General features: G+C 38.2%; 1 protein-coding gene across 1 annotated transcript; it reads right to left on the bottom strand.

Moving 5' to 3' along the window:
• Nucleotides 1-8,588: 8,588 nt before the first annotated feature.
• On the bottom strand, nt 8,589-11,639 carry LOC113469266 (lipase member H-like; the record flags this gene model as incomplete). The annotated part of the gene is made up of 3 exons (XM_026826833.1): nt 11,452-11,639; nt 11,176-11,342; nt 8,589-8,831 (listed from the first exon to the last, which is right to left on the bottom strand). Coding segments are annotated over exons 1-3 (598 nt in total), but the record flags the coding sequence as incomplete, so codon positions are not given.
• Between the last annotated feature and the right edge of the window lie 4,630 nt (nt 11,640-16,269).

The raw sequence follows: 16,269 nt of genomic DNA, 5'->3' as shown, positions 1-16,269 counted from the left end.
ATTTTATCGAACATTGTAAACATGTCTTGTTTAAACCACTCTCAGTGGTGTAGATAGTGGGCTTTTGATCTGGAGATTCGTGATAAAATTTAGCATAATGTGTTCATTGGAAAACGACATTTTTGTGACAAACTTTTACACTTAACAGAATTACCTAGGTAAAATGTTTTTTTTTTTTACTTTCTTTAATATTGTATCTTGTTTTTAAATCCTTCACTTTTCTTTTCCTTCCTCACCTCCTCCTCCTTCTTCTTCTTTTTCGACGTAAAGCCATTCCTGTCATTTGTGTCCTATTTATCATCTATTTCTTACGATTCCTTTCCTTCCTTTCCTCCTTCTTCTAGTCGTCTTTTCGAGTCCTTTCTTCTTCTCCTCCCAACACACTGATGGTAAAGTTACATAGGCCACAAAAAGCTTTAAAATTGAATAGATACCACTCCCTCTTCTTTTTTCTTCTTCTTGTCCGTTTTTCTTCGTTCATCCCCATCCCCCTTTTCATTTCTCTCAAATTTCTCCTCTTCGCCTTCCTCTCTCCTCCTCTCTCTCAATCTCTTTCATTATATTTTCTCTTCTTCCTATTCTTCGCCGCTGTCGTCGTCATCCTCTCCTTCTTTCTCTTTCTTCTTCTTTCCCATTCTCTCTCTCCTCCTCTCTCTCAATCTCTTTCATTATATTTTCACTTCTTCCTATTCTTCGTCGCTGTCGTCGTCATCCTCTCCTTCTTTCTGTTTCTTCTTCTTTCCCATTCTTTTTCCTCTTCATCTTGTTGTTGTTGTTTTCGAACGTCTTAAATTCTTGTTTATTAGGCGAAGTTCTGAGAAACTCTCCAATTATCTCGCTAGTAACTAGGTAGTGCGTCTGCCTTGTAAGCGCTAGGCCGCGGGTTCGATTCCCGCCCGGGGCGGATCTTATTCTGATGGGATAATGTTCGTTCTCGGAACGGCTGGCTTTCTCCGTTTCTTGTTTTTTCTTTTTTCTTTTTGTTTATCAGATTAGAAAATTTCCTTTTTTTTTTTGTAAGCAAAGTACCTACCTATTTCAATTTTTATTGTACCTAATTATTTTTTTCTTCTTTATGATTAGATTTTCACATTTTCTGTGAAATAATCTTTTGAACAGATTTCTCTTAATAATAATGTTTTTTTTTCTCTACATATAACACAATCTCATCACGGACTGTGATGAGATTGTGCAGTAGGAGAAATGAAAATAAATAGGTAAATAAATTAAAAAATCCCAGTATAAGGTAAGAAAATTACAAACCTACCTAATTTACTTCCTTCCTTGATATCCTTACTTGTTAAAATTATGAAGTTCCCCTTAATAATAATGTTTTTTTTTTTTTTCTACATATAACACAATCTCATCACGGACTGTGATGAGATTGTGCAGTAGGAGAAATGAAAATAAATAAATAAATTAAAAAATCTCAGCGGTAAGAAAATTACAAAAACCTACCTAATTTACTTCCTTCCTTGATATCCTTACTTGTTAAAATTATGAAGTTCCCAAATGATATACATACCCAAAAGATAAAGAGTATAAAGACATATTTTTGTCTCTTCTTCACTGATTTCTTCTTCTTTCTTACTTCTCTTTCCTTTCTCATCTTCAGATTTAATAAGAATAACATTGTTTATACTGTTTATCTCTCTACTTCCTGATCTCTCTCTCTTCCTCTCTCTCTCTATCTATTTCTCTCCCTCTTGAAGTTCCCAAATGATATACATACCCAAAAGATAAAGAGTATAAAGACATATTTTTGTCTCTTCTTCACTGATTTCTTCTTCTTTCTCTCTTCTCTTTCCTTTCTCATCTTCAGATTTAATAAGAATAACATTGTTTATACTGTTCATCTCTCTACTTCCTGATCTCTCTCTCTCTCTCTTCCTTGCTCTCTCCCTCTTCTCTCTTCCTCTCTCTCTCTCTATCTATCTATTTCTATCCCTCTCTCTCTCTAATATGATAGTAGGTCGAACGGAACCAAAAGACCTCGAAGCTTGTTTACTCTCTCTTTCTCTAAATAGATCAGTTGCGCTTACTTGGGTGATGTTTCAAAGTCATAGAGCAGAAAAAATCTCTCCCTCTCTCTCTCTCTCTAATATGATAGTAGGTCGAACGGAACCAAAAGACCTCGAAGCTTGTTTACTCTCTCTTTCTCTAAATAGATCAGTTGCGCTTACTTGGGTGATGTTTCAAAGTCATAGAGCAGAAAAAATTAATGAGGACCGACGGAATTTTTCTTTTTCTTCTACAACTTCTAGATCCCGAGATAAATCGATTAAAAAAATGCCGGTAAATCGTGAACTTTGACGTCACGGCATACGCTCCCGTAGGCGATGACGTCACATCGAATGTCCCGAGCAAAGCTCCCTCGCAGGCAACGCATTAATGTATTTGTGCGCATACGTTTCTGCGCAGTTCTTTCTGCTCCTAAGCTAGCGCGCTTGCATAGTGGCGCTACCTGACGGACGAAAAAAACAACTGCGTGAAGTCTGACGTCACATATATTTGAACTCTTTCATTGGAATAGAAAATAAAATTTGAATTTTCGACCTTTTAGAGTTATTTTTTTCGGAGTTTTGACCTCAGATTTGGATTTCCCTCAACTTTTTACATAGGAATCGACCATTTATTTATAATTTTTACCCATTTGCAACTGTTCCATTTCCCTTCTGTCTCTCTTGTTTCCCTCCTTTCCCTCTTTCTTTCTCTGTTTATTTTATCGAACATTGTAAACATGTCTTGTTTAAACCACTCTCAGTGGTGTAGATAGTGGGCTTTTGATCTGGAGATTCGTGATAAAATTTAGCATAATGTGTTCATTGGAAAACGACATTTTTGTGACAAACTTTTACACTTAACAGAATTACCTAGGTAAAATGTTTTTTTTTTTTACTTTCTTTAATATTGTATCTTGTTTTTAAATCCTTCACTTTTCTTTTCCTTCTTCACCTCCTCCTCCTCCTTCTCCTTTCTTCCTCTTTCTCGACGTAAAGCCATTTCTATCGTTTGTGTCCTATTTATCATCTATTCCTTACGATTCCTTTCCTTCATTTCCTCCTTCTTCTAGTCGTCTTTTCGAGTCCTTTCTTCTTCTCCTCCCAACACACTGATGGTAAAGTTACATAGGCCACAAAAACCTTTACAATTGAATAGATACCACTCCCTCTTCTTCTTGTCCGTTTTTCTTCGTTCATCCCCATCCCCCTTTTCATTTCTCTCAAATTTCTCCTCTTCGCCTTCCTCTCTCCTCCTCTCTCTCAATCTCTTTCATTATATTTTCACTTCTTCCTATTCTTCGTCGCTGTCGTCGTCATCCTCTCCTTCTTTCCATTTCTTCTTCTTTCCCATTCTTTTCCTCTTCATCTTCTTGTTGTTTTCGAACGTCTTAAATTCTTGTTTATTAGGCGAAGTTCTGAGAAACTCTCCAATTATCTCTCTAGTAACTAGTTTTTTCCTATCAGTCACGAAGCTACGGGAGTGATTTTGAGCGAGAGACACAAAGAGGCACTAAAAAGCGAATAAGGGCGTGGAGAAAGAGAGGGAGAGGAGTAGAGAAAGAGATATGGAAAAAGAGAGAAGTGAAGTCCCCCTCCTTCACTAGAAATATAAGGATAAAGGTAAGGAGAGGGAGAGGAACAGAGAGAGAGATGGGGAGGATGAGATAAAAAAAGACAGGGAGAGAGAGAAAGAGAGGCGAAGATAGAAGGAGAGAGAGAGAAAGAGGGAGGGAGAGAGATAGAGAAAGAGGTGAGTAATTAACTTCTTTGTTATAAGGTATTTTCCTTTTTTTCCACTCTTTCCATTCCTTTCTTTTTTGTTCATTATTAAAGTGTTCTAATAAAAAAGTAAAAAAAAAAGGTTCCGAAATGAAAAGACTGTATCTGGAACGAGGTAAAATCCGCAACAGGGGAAAGTGGGACGAAATCGGGAACATGATGTAAAAGATGGTACCCCCATCTCCTATTATTTCACCAACACGGGCTGAGGTTCGAAAACAAAGGAGCTTTCTGAGGAATTCTGCACTATAATGTTAGTGAGCGAGAGAGAGAGAAGAGAGAGAGAATCGAAGAAAGAGAGATAGAGATGGAGAGAGAGAAAAAGCGGGATATGTGAGAGAGATTAAGAGAGGTGTGAGGATAGAGAGAGAGAGACAGGGAAAGAAGGAAAGAGTAAGCAAGGGAGAAAGAAAGAGAAAGGAAGAGAGAGAGCTCAATCAAACTCGTAATCACGGAGAAAATATACAAAATATCTGAATAATAGTTTGTAACAAAGGAAAAAAAAAATAAATAAAATAAACGACAATGAAGAAGAAAAAGAGAAGAATCCTATCTTCCTTCTCTCTTCGATTTCGGGACGATAAGACCATAGCAGTTACAGTTCCCTCTGTCAAACCTCTTAAAAAAAAGCCTATATCGAAGGTAGTAAGATACCCATTAAAAGAGACTTACCCATTTCCCATTATCTTTCAGATTCCAGACCTATCGAAGATACAAGATACAAGATACCCATCAAAGAGTATTACAAGAGGCTTTCTCTCTAACTCGGGACTCAGACTCGTAACTTTAACTCAATATGAGACACGTGACATGCATTCGATATTGTATACAGGGTGGGCCTCAATCTACTGTAACTATACATACAGGGTGTCCATCATATCCTCACATTGGACAGATCACATCAAAGAGTATTACAAGAGGCTTTCTCTCTAACTCGGGACTCAGACTCGTAACTTTAACTCAATATGAGACACGTGACGTGCATTCTATATTGTATACAGGGTGGGCCCGACCCTCCTATAACTATACATACACGGTGTCCATCATATCCTCACATTGGACAGATCGAAGTTATTACAATAAGGGGCTTTCCTTCTCGAACTCTTAACGTAACTCAATATGAGACACGTGACGTGTATTCGATATTGTATACAGGGTGGGCCCGAGCCTCCTGTAACTATACATACAGGGTGTCCATCATATCCTCACATTGGACAGATCGAAGTTATTACAATAAGGGGCTTTCCTTTTCGAACTCTTAACGGGAGCTTTCTGAGGAATTCTGCACTATAATCATATAGATGTTAGTGAGCGAGAGAGAGAGAGAACAGAGAGAGAGAGAGAGAGAGAGAGAGAATCGAAGAAAGAGAGATAGAGAGAGAAAAAGCGGGATATGTGAGAGAGATTGAGAGAGGTGTGAGGATGGAGCTTTCTGAGGAATTCTGCACTATAATCATATAGATGTTAGTGAGCGAGAGAGAGAGAGAACAGAGAGAGAGAGAGAGAGAGAGAATCGAAGAAAGAGAGATAGAGAGAGAAAAAGCGGGATATGTGAGAGAGATTGAGAGAGGTGTGAGGATAGAGAGAGAGACAGGGAAAGAAGGAAAGAGTAAGCAAGGGAGAAAGAAAGAGAAAGGAAGAGAGAGAGCTCAATCAAACTCGTAATCACGGAGAAAATATATACAAAATAATAGTTTGTAACAAAGGAAAAAAAGAAATAAACGACAATGAAGAAGAAGAAAAAGAGGAGGAGGAGGAGGAGAAGAAAAAAATTACAAGCACAATATGGATGAATGAAGAAAGACAAAGTCAAAAAAGTAGGGAGGAAGGAGGAAGAAAATAAAAAGAAACGTTAGGAAACAAAAGATGCGATGAAAAATATCGAAAAGGAGAGACTGAGCGGAAAAGAAAACGGAGGAAGAAAAAGAAGTAGAAGGATAAATAGTAATAGAAAAAGGAGGGAGAGGATTAAATAGAGGAGGGAGAGAAGAATAAGAATACATAGATGGGCAAGAAGAGGAGAAATCGAAGAAAGAGGCGGACGGGGAAAAAGGAGAAGGAGAAAAATAACATGGAAAATCAAGATAGCATTATTTTTATACCTTTCTTTTGACAACCTTGGATCTTGAAAATGTTTGTGCACTACAGACTTATGAGGGTAGACTCAAGATAGCATTATTTTTATACCTTTCTTTTGACAACCTTGGATCTTGAAAATGTTTGTGCATTTTTTTCTCTCATTGCCTCGAATTAAACTCAGTCGTGCGTACTCTTAACACATTCAATGCCACCATTATTATTAAAAATAATAAAATAAGTCATAAATGACGCAGGTTTCTCCCTTCATTCGGTGACAAGCTACTCGCCTCATCAAGATAGCATTATTTTTATACCTTTCTTTTGACAACCTTGGATCTTGAAAATGTTTGTGCACTACAGACTTATGAGGGTAGACTCAGTGTTTTAGGAATCTAGGATGATTGCCTTTCTCCTATCCTGTCCTGCTTCTCTCTTCGCTTTTGGGACGATAAGACCTCAGCTGTTACAGCTCCTTCTATCAACACATGGAAAACGAGGAGAAGGAGAGAAGGAAAACAAGGATTAGAATAAGAAGAAGAAGGAAGAAAAAGGAGAAGAAGAAGAAGAAGAAAAGGAAGAGGAAGCGAAAGAAGAAGAAGAAGAAGGAGGAGAAGAAGAAGAAGACACATGGAAAACGAGGAGAAGGAGAGAAGGAAAACAAGGATTAGAATAAGAAGAAGAAGGAAGAAAAAGGAGAAGAAGAAGAAGAAGAAGAGGAAGAGGAAGCGAAAGAAGAAGAAGAAGGAGGAGAAGAAGAAGAAGACGAAGAAGAAGAAGAAGCCAGAGTAATATTCTCTTCACAATAGGATGATGTTTAGAGCGTTTTAGACTTTTTAGAAACCAAGTGCATACAGGGTGAATCTGATATTTATTACATACTACGGGGTGGGCATGCTACGACACAGACCACAGGAGTTTAGTATAGCAGTGTCATTTAGTATAGCAGAAATAAAAACGGCCGTAAAACACTCTTTTTTTTTAAAAAAAAAGCATAATTTACTTTCTTTGCCTTTACCCGTATACAGACGGGGTCCCCGTTTTTCGTCAGCCTCTCAATCTGAAAGCCTAAGGTGATTGCTTTGGGCTGACATTTGGATCAATCTTTTGCTATTTCTTTAGCAGGCAGATTTCAAGGCTGGTCTACTCAAATGTCCCGAGCAAAGCTCCCTCGCAGGCAACGCATTAATGTGTTTGTGCGCATACGTTTCTGCGCAGTTCTTTCTGCTCCTCCGCTTGCGCGTTTGCATAGTGGCGCTACCTAACGGACGAAAAAAACAACTCCGTAAAGTCTGACGTCACACATATTTGAGCTCTTTCATTAGAACGGAAAATAAAAATTGAATTTTCGACCTTTTACAAACATCAAATGTCCCGAGCAAAGCTCCCTCGCAGGCAACGCATTAATGTATTTGTGCGCATACGTTTCTGCGCAGTTCTTTCTGCTCCTAAGCTAGCGCGCTTGCATAGTGGCGCTACCTGACGGACGAAAAAAACAACTGCGTGAAGTCTGACGTCACATATATTTGAACTCTTTCATTGGAATAGAAAATAAAATTTGAATTTTCGACCTTTTAGAGTTATTTTTTTCGGAGTTTTGACCTCAGATTTGGATTTCCCTCAACTTTTTACATAGGAATCGACCATTTATTTATAATTTTTACCCATTTGCAACTGTTCCATTTCCCTTCTGTCTCTCTTGTTTCCCTCCTTTCCCTCTTTCTTTCTCTGTTTTATCTCTTCCTCCCTTTTTTTCCTCTTCCTCCGTTTTGCTCCCTGAATTTGAATACTCTCTCTCTCTCTCTCTCTCTCTCTCTCTCTCTCTTCTTCTTCTTCTCTCTCTCTGTCCATTTCCCTATTCTTCCTCTTTATCCTAATTCGCACTCTTTCCTTTTCACTCTCTATCGCACTTCCTTAATTTTCTTCACTTTAATAGTAACACTTCAATTTATTCGAGCTAACCTCAGCGGTGTGGTTCTGAAATCTAGAGGTTGCTGGTTCGAGTCTACAATTTTAGCGAAGATAAAGAAGGATGTGGAGAAGAAAAGGAGGAAGAAAGAGGTGTGGAAAAGAAGGAAATTCGGCTTGGGGGAGTAGATGAAGGAAGACTGGAAGGAGGAGGACAAGAAAAGAGGGAAAAGAAAGAAAAGAAAAAGGAGGATGTGGATGGTAAGAAAGAGGAAAAAAAATAGAAGAAAAAAAGGAGGATGAAGAGAAGGAGAAAGAGGAGGCAGTGGAGGAGAAGAATATGGAAAATTTGACTGCATAAGGAACTTGCTCTATAAAATAAAGTGCCCATTATGGAAGTCGCACAAACTATGATGCTTGGGAAAAGTACTTTAGAAAAAGTTGTACCAAGTTGAACTAATAGCATAAGACAGACTTTGCGAGAAATCCCCCCGACTAAATACAAGGAATGTCACTTGAGCCCCCTGACTAAGATGGTCTGACTAAATTATTATTTTGCCAAAGGTTATTAGGTACTATTACGCAGTTTGTGGGGATTGTTTTGATATATTTAGTCCCCTAAATTTGGTTAAAGTCCCGATTCCAGCCCCGGATTTTATCCTGAACAGATAAGGTTCGTTCCCAGAACGGCTGACTTTCTCCTGTCTTCCGTTACAGTTCCCTCTATCAACAGTTTACATTTTTACTCCTAAAGTGGACGTGTTACAGTCGATTTCGATTGACCAATGCAGAGTTGTAGACCCACCTTAAGATCTTACTTACCAGTTATTCTATCTATCGCCCGACTTAAATGTGGTGCCATCAATCCGCAAATCTGCGCCCCCAGACTATACCCAATCAGATGTAAGCGCCCGATGAAGTCGATTCGATACAGCCGATTAATCGATTCCGACATATCGATCGCTACTCGGGATATGTTGCCGGATACATGGCGATAGTTGGGGTTCTGGGCCAGATCGGTCCAGTCGACCAGAATGATGTTGGAGTCTGTGCGATTCAAATAACCTGAAAAACAAATGAAGGACAGGATTTAGGAGGTGGTTATATTTAGGGCTAGACTAGGCTTGAAAAATAAGAAAAAATCAAGAGAGTCATTATTCATAAGAATACCCATTTTATTATTATTATTTTTGAAGAGGTTTGATAGAAGGAACTGTAACTGCTAACGTCCTATCTATCAACCCTAAAGCCCAGAGAGAAGGAAGGCAGTGTAGGAGAAAGCCAGCCGTTCCGAGAACGAATCTTATCTGCTTAGTATAAAATCCGCCTTGGGTGGAAATCGAACGCGCGGCATTGCGTTTACAGGCAGACACGCTAACCGTCTAGCTAACAAGTTTGTAAAAAAAGTTTTTAAAGTTTTTTTTTCTATTAAAAAACAACAACCTTATTTTCTTACACATTCTGTTCCAAGAACGGAAAAGTCTGGTATCGTTGGGTATATCACGTGCTGCTGGTTTTTCTCAAGTTCACTAACCACATATACCACTGAGGTTAGTTCGAAACATTTATGATGGTTTTCTCCCTTTCTTCTTCTCCTCCTCCTAGATCTTCTTCTTCTTCTTTAAGTCTTCTTCTCCTTCTTCTTTAAGTCTTCTTCTCCTTCTTCTTTCTTCTTCTTCGTCTTCTTTTTCTTCTTCTTATTCAGTGAAAGGAAACAGGGTAGACTTTGAAGAAGTCCAGGAAGAGAAAAGCCTAATGATATTACGGCATAGAAAGAAAGGAGAAAGTCTCAAGATGAAGGAAAGAGAGATAAGAAAAATGATGGAGAGAGAGAGAGAGAGATAGTCTTTCTAAAAGAGAAAGAATGAAGGAAAGAGAGAATCAGATAAACAGGCTTCAATATAATTGGAGGAAGGATAAAATAAAGGCAAGAAAAGGGAAAACTGAAGGGAAAAAGGTACAGTAAGGTAAAATGATATTCATATCATAATGGGAAAAATCCCTCGGAAATTATGTTTGCCAAGCCTTTTATTTTCCTCCTCCTTTTTCCCTTTTTCTCTCCCTCACTTTTGCTCCCTCCTTAAATCCCGAGTCCTGACCCTACTTGTCTTTCCTTGTTTACCTTTTATCTCTTGCTCCCTCTCTCTCTCTCTCTCCATTTCTCTTTTTTATTTTTTACTGTCCCATCCTTGATTTATTTTGGGAGCCTTTTATAGCCGTCATAAATCTACCTGGGTATCTTTGTTTATTTGTATTTCCCCCATAATTTGCTTTCTTTTCTCTATCTACCTCTCTTTTTATGTGTGAGTGCACCTAATGGGTGCACTCAGCCTCGTGTGAACAATTTAAAAATTTTGAAGAAGTCCAGGAAGAGAAAAGCCTAATGATATTACGGCATAGAAAGAAAGGAGAAAGTCTCAAGATGAAGGAAAGAGAGATAAAAATGATGGAGAAAGAGAGAGAGAGAGAGAGAGAGAGAGAGAGAGAGAGAGGGAGAGAGAGAGAGAGAGATAGTCTCTCTAAAAGAGAAAGAATGAAGGAAAGAGAGAATCAGATAAACAGGCTTCAACATAATTGGAGGAAGGATAAAATAAAGGCAAGAAAAGGGAAAACTGAAGGGAAAAAGGTAAAGTAAGGTAAAATGATATTCATATCATAATGGGAAAATCCCTCGGAAATTATGTTTGCCAAGCCTTTTATTTTCCTCCTCCTTTTTCTCTCCCTCACTTTTGCTCCCTCCTTAAATCCCGAGTCCTGACCCTACTTGTCTTTCCTTGTTTACCTTTTATCTCTTACTCCCTCTCTCTCTCTCTCTCTCTCCATTTCTCTTTTTTATTTTTTACTGTCCCATCCTTGATTTATTTTGGAGCCTTTTATAGCCGTCATAAATCTACCTGGGTATCTTTGTTTATTTGTATTTCCCCCATAATTTGCTTTTTTCTCTATCTACCTCTCTTTTCATGTGTGTACTCACACATGAAAAGGGTGCACTCAGCCTCGTGTGAACAATTCAGCCTCGTGTGAACAATTGAAAAACGGACATAAAAATTCATATAAATGGTATGTAATGGTAAAAATTCATATTAATGAGAATATTGAAAAAAATAATAATAATAATAAAAATCTCTGTAAAATCAACGAATACCTATACGCTATACCGCAAAGTCGCTTTAATAAAAATAAAATAACCTCAAAGTCAAGAGTTACGGTGGAGCGTAAAGTGAAGAGGCCCTTAGCTTAACCACAGGTCATGCATGACAAAGGGCCAGATTGAATTAATTATTTTAAAAAGGATTTTTTTCTGGTAAAGTGTCCTTTGTTGTATGAAATAAATAAAAGTTATCAAATAAATAAATTTATTGTGATAATCTAGTTCTAAAGCTAATGCTGAAATCTTGGTTTACCTCACCTCTCTTAATATTTCCCATGCTGCTGTTTTCACCAATAGATCCTCGAAAGCCATGTATGAGAACGACCAGCTCCTTTCCAAACTGAAGTCCCTCCTCTTGTAACGCCTCCTTGAGATCCAAGGCAGAAATGTTTGGCAGCAAATAGTCGGGGCCCAATCCTCGAACCCTGAGGAACGGAAATGAAAAGGTGAACGGAAATGAAACCTCTCTTAATATTTCCCATGCTGCTGTTTTCACCAATAGATCCTCGAAAGCCATGTATGAGAACGACCAGCTCCTTTCCAAACTGAAGTCCCTCCTCTTGTAACGCCTCCTTGAGATCCTGGGCAGAAATGTTTGGCAGCAAATAGTCGGGGCCCAATCCTCGAACCCTGAGGAACGGAAACGATGAGGTGAAATGAGGTGCATTTCCTATAATTTGGCACAGGCAGCATTTCAGTTTCCCAAAGGGAACCGGTTCCATTTCATAAAGTTTCCTGGAAGGAAAATACACCTTAGTTCGATTTATGGTGATTAAAGATCACTGTATATCTGCGTAAAATTGCCTAACTTAAGTGATTCAATAATGGTAGCCTGGAAACACTTCCGCACATAAAAAAACTGTCCCTGACTATTCACCCCTTTTCGTTCTTCAATATTCTTTCATTTTCTCCTTTCCCCCACTTTATGTAGAATTTTTTTTTCCATTTTTATTTTCAATAGATAAACTAAACACGAGGTGGAAAACGAGAAGAAGTAGGGGAACAGAAAGGAGGGGAGAGAAAAAAAGAATGAGGGAAGAGAAAGAGAAGGAGGGAGAGAGCGTACTAATTAAAACTCAATTAATTCGATTCGTTCGTGATTTTTTTTTCTCTCTCTAAGGAGAGGAAAAAGAGGGGAAAGGGAGGAGAGAGGGGAAGGAGAGAGAAAAACGGGAAATATGAACTCGAATTATTATATTTCACCTCTCATTGAAATAATTTAGTGCCGTAGATAAGGATAAAAAAAAGTGGTTTACATGAATTTCCTTCCTGTAAGATAAGGAAAGTAAAAAGTGGTTTCAACGACACACGACTTTTTAATATACCCAACACCATTTCAATAAATAAATAAATAAGTAAATAAAATCAATGGTTCGATGGATAAATAACATTTCAATAAACAAAATTAATCGAAGATCACAAAAAGATGGTTCTCACTTTATTCTTGTGTCCTTTTTTTTCTTCCTGCTTTCTTCTTTTTTCTTCAAAGTTCAAATTTAAACTCACAATTCACAAAAATATAATGTCAATTTTTTTGCTCCCGCGCTCTCTCTCTCTCTCTCTCTCTCTCCCTCTCTGTCTCTCTCTCTCCTTCCATCCCTCTCTCTTTATCTTTCTAGCTCTCTCTGTCTTTCCTTTTTATTTTTTCCGATTCATTACATCAGATATTTTAAAACAAAAAACAAGAAGACAAGAGAAAATAATGAGAATTGAAACATCTTTTTTTTTTTAGAGAAGAGAGAGAGAGAGACAGAGAGGGAGGGAAGGACAGAGTAAAAAAGAGAGAGAGAGACAGAGTAAAAATGAGAGAAAGAGAGAGACAGAGTAAAAACGAGAAAAAGAAGTCAGAAAGAGAGAGAGGGAGGGAAAAAGTCAAGGAAAGAGAAAGGGTGAGAGCAGAGAGAGAAAGAAAAAAAGAGACTGAGCATTTTACCTAGAGGGCTCGTAACTTTAACTCAATATGAGACACGTGACGTGCATTCGATATTTTATACAGGGTGGCCCCGACCCTCCTGTAACTATACATACAGGGTGTCTCCAATATTAGTATCAGGTGATTGCCTAAATTGACACACATTCGAATACCAACCACGGGCAACATAGCTTGACTTTTTAAAGAGGTTTCATAGAGGAAACTATATCAAGGGAGGTCTTATAGTTCCAAATATTGGAAAAACTAGAAGGTCAGGAAAGGACGATTTAACTCGACTATAAAGTTTCCAAACATAAAAGATATAGGTAATAGCAGTATACGTACAACGTAGGGCTCGATTTTGTTGAATATAAAAAGAGCTTTTGCATTAGGTTTGTATTGAAGAAAGAGAGAAAGAGAGAGGGAGGGAAGGACAGAAAGAGAGAGGAAGAGAGAGAGAGAGAGGGGGAAAGAGAGGGAGGGGAGAAGAGAGAGGAAGATATAAGAGGACGTGACAGACAAGCATTTGACCGTAATATTATTTATTGAAATCTAACCCTTTCGATCAAATCGACCTAATAAAAAAATGTGAATTTAAATGTAGAATTGAAGAAGAAGAAGAAGAAGAAGAAGAAGAAGAAGAAGAAGAAAAAGAAGAAGAAGAGAACGATAAGAAATAATGGTAGAAGTGAAAGGATAAGAACAAGACTTGGAGGAGGAGGAAAAAGAATAAAACGGGGAAAAAGGAGAAAAAGAAGAAGAAGAAGAAGAAGAAAAGATGAGATAGAAGTAATAGAGGAAAAAGAAATAGGGTAGAAGTGAAAGGATAAGAACAAGACTTGGAGGAGGAGGAAAAAGAATAAAACGGGGAAAAAGGAGAAAAAGAAGAAGAAGAAGAAGAAAAGATGAGATAGAAGTAATAGAGGAAAAAGAAATAGGGTGGGGGGGGGGAGAAGGGCAAGAAGAAGAAAAGGAGGAATAGAAGAGGAGAAGGAGAAGAACGCAGAAGCGTTGAAAGCTGACTTGACGTAAAAACATATGATATGACATTTCTGAAAATGGAATCAGCACTCTCTGAGATTTGTGAATTCCCAACGTAACCCCTCCTTCCTCATTTTATCCCTCTCCTTTTCCCCTTCTGTCCTATCTATCATCATCTCCCTCCCTCTTTTTATCCTACTTCTTTCATTTTTACACACGCGTTCAAAAAATTCGGGACGGATTCCATTTCCATCCCTTTACTCTGACAGATTTTGGGTATGTCTTGAAAATATGTAGGTATGTACCAATACCACCTACATCTATATAGGTACTGCAGTAATAGAAATCTTAAAAAAAAAAAATAATAAAAAAAAACCGACGTAATAACTTAGATGGTGTAATTCCTAAAATTGATAAAATTAAAGTGATTTCCAGGAAATAAGGGATTCAAATCCTTTTACGCCTTTCGACTTTGAAAGTCTCAGGAAATTTTACCAGAACTCAGACACTCTAGACATCGGAAAGTTTCGACATCTCACTTACACCGAATTCAAATGCACTTTGGAATTTAATAAGAGTGAGAAGTTATGCATAGAATTTTGTCTTACCCAAAAAACCGCCAGTCTGCGGTTCGCAATAATAGAGCTTTCCTGAGTTTCCTGTTTTCTATCTCCATTTCTCTTCAACTCTTCTTTAGCTCCCACACTCTTATTTCTCTCTCTATCTATCTATCCCTCTCTCTCTCTGCATCCTTTCTTCTTTCTCTCTCTCCTTCTTTTGATGTTAAACAGCGGAGCATTTAGACATTTTTTAAGATAAAGGATGGAAGATAAGAACAATAAGAGAGCAAGAGAGAGAGAGAGAGAGAAAGGGGAAGGGGAAACGGAAGAAAAGGAAGAGGGAGAGAGAGAGAGAGGAAGGTGGAGATTTGCGGATGATTGAACTCTTCTTTATTTCAACATATTTCTCGTGTGTGTCTGAGAGAGAGAGAGAAAGGGAGAAAGTAAGAGAGGGAAAGAAATGGAGAGAGAGAGAGAGAAAGAAAGGGGAAGAGGAAACGGAAGAAAAGGAAAGAGGAAGAGAGAGAGAGAGAGCTGAAATGAGATAGGCTAAAAGGATTTCTTGAAAGAGGGAGACGGAGGATAAATGAATGAGATAAGAGAGAGAGCTGAAATGAGATAGGCTAAAAGGATTTCTTGAAAGAGGGAGACGGAGGATAAATGAATGAGATAAGAGAGAGAGAGAGAGTGGAAAATAAAGGGAAGGAGATAGGTTATTAGAAAAAGAGAGTTTGAGGAATAGGGGAATGATATGGGAGAAAATGAGAGAGAAAAAAGAGGGAAAGAGAGAGAGAAAGAGAGGGAGAGAGAGAAAGAATGATGGGAGATAATGTGTATTAGAGAGAAACGAAATGTGGGAAAGTTTGAAAGTGTGGAAGAAAGAGAGATAGATGGGGTAGGGTGAAGAGGGAAGGAGAAAGACAGAGAAAATGAGAGAGAGAAGAGAGAGAGAAAACGAAGGGAGAGCCTACATTATGGTTTGAGTAATAATTATGTATTATGTTTGCTCAAGTTGAACTAATAGCATAAGACAGACTTTGCGAGAAATCCCCCCGACTAAATACAAGGAATGTCACTTGAGCCCCCTGACTAAGATAGTCTGACTAAATTATTATTTTGCCAAAGGTTATTAGGTACTATTACGCAATTTGTGGAGATTGTTTTGATATATTTAGTCCGCTAAATTTGGTTAAAGTCCCGATTCCAGCCCCGGATTTTATCCTGAACAGATAAGGTTCGTTCCCAGAACGGCTGACTTTCTCCTGTCTTTCTTCTCTCTTCGCTTTCGGGACGATAAGACCTTAACCGTTACAGTTCCCTCTATCAACAGTTTACATTTTTACTCTTAAAGTGGACGTGTTACAGTCGATTTCGATCGACCAATGCAGAGTTGTAGACCCAACTTAAGATCTTACTCTATTCGGGTAATAAATAGAACCAATGGGGTAGAGTTGATTGGAACACATCACATGACTTCAGGCACACATTTGTCAAGGGTCTGGGTTTTCCTTGCTCTTGGGATCAATTTAATTTGAAGAAACGATAAAGAGAGAGAGAGAGAGAGAGAGAGAGAGAGAGAGAGAGAGAGAGAGAGAGAGAAAGAGAAAGAGAAGGGGAGTGTATACTCGAACATATCATGTGTGAAATATTCGAATCACATAGATCGGAGACGTAACATTTGAATTCCCAACCTTTCATACCTATCACATATCACATCACATTGGAGTAATCTCTCTCTCTCTCTCTCTCTCGCTCTCTCAATCTCTTTTCACTCTCTTTTCTCTGTTTCTCCTTCTCTCATTTCTTTCCTAATTTTCCCTTTGATCCCCATTTTCCCCTCCCTATTAGGAAAGAAGGAACCAGAAGAAAACTAGAGATCAGGGATATTTTATTATGTGT

Source organism: Diaphorina citri, unplaced genomic scaffold (genome assembly GCF_000475195.1).
Source record: "Diaphorina citri unplaced genomic scaffold, Diaci psyllid genome assembly version 1.1 scaffold1010, whole genome shotgun sequence".
Classification (NCBI taxonomy): domain Eukaryota; kingdom Metazoa; phylum Arthropoda; class Insecta; order Hemiptera; family Psyllidae; genus Diaphorina; species Diaphorina citri.
The sequence above is the reverse complement of the archived record's forward strand: the minus strand, read 5'-3'. Positions and strand labels throughout refer to the sequence as shown.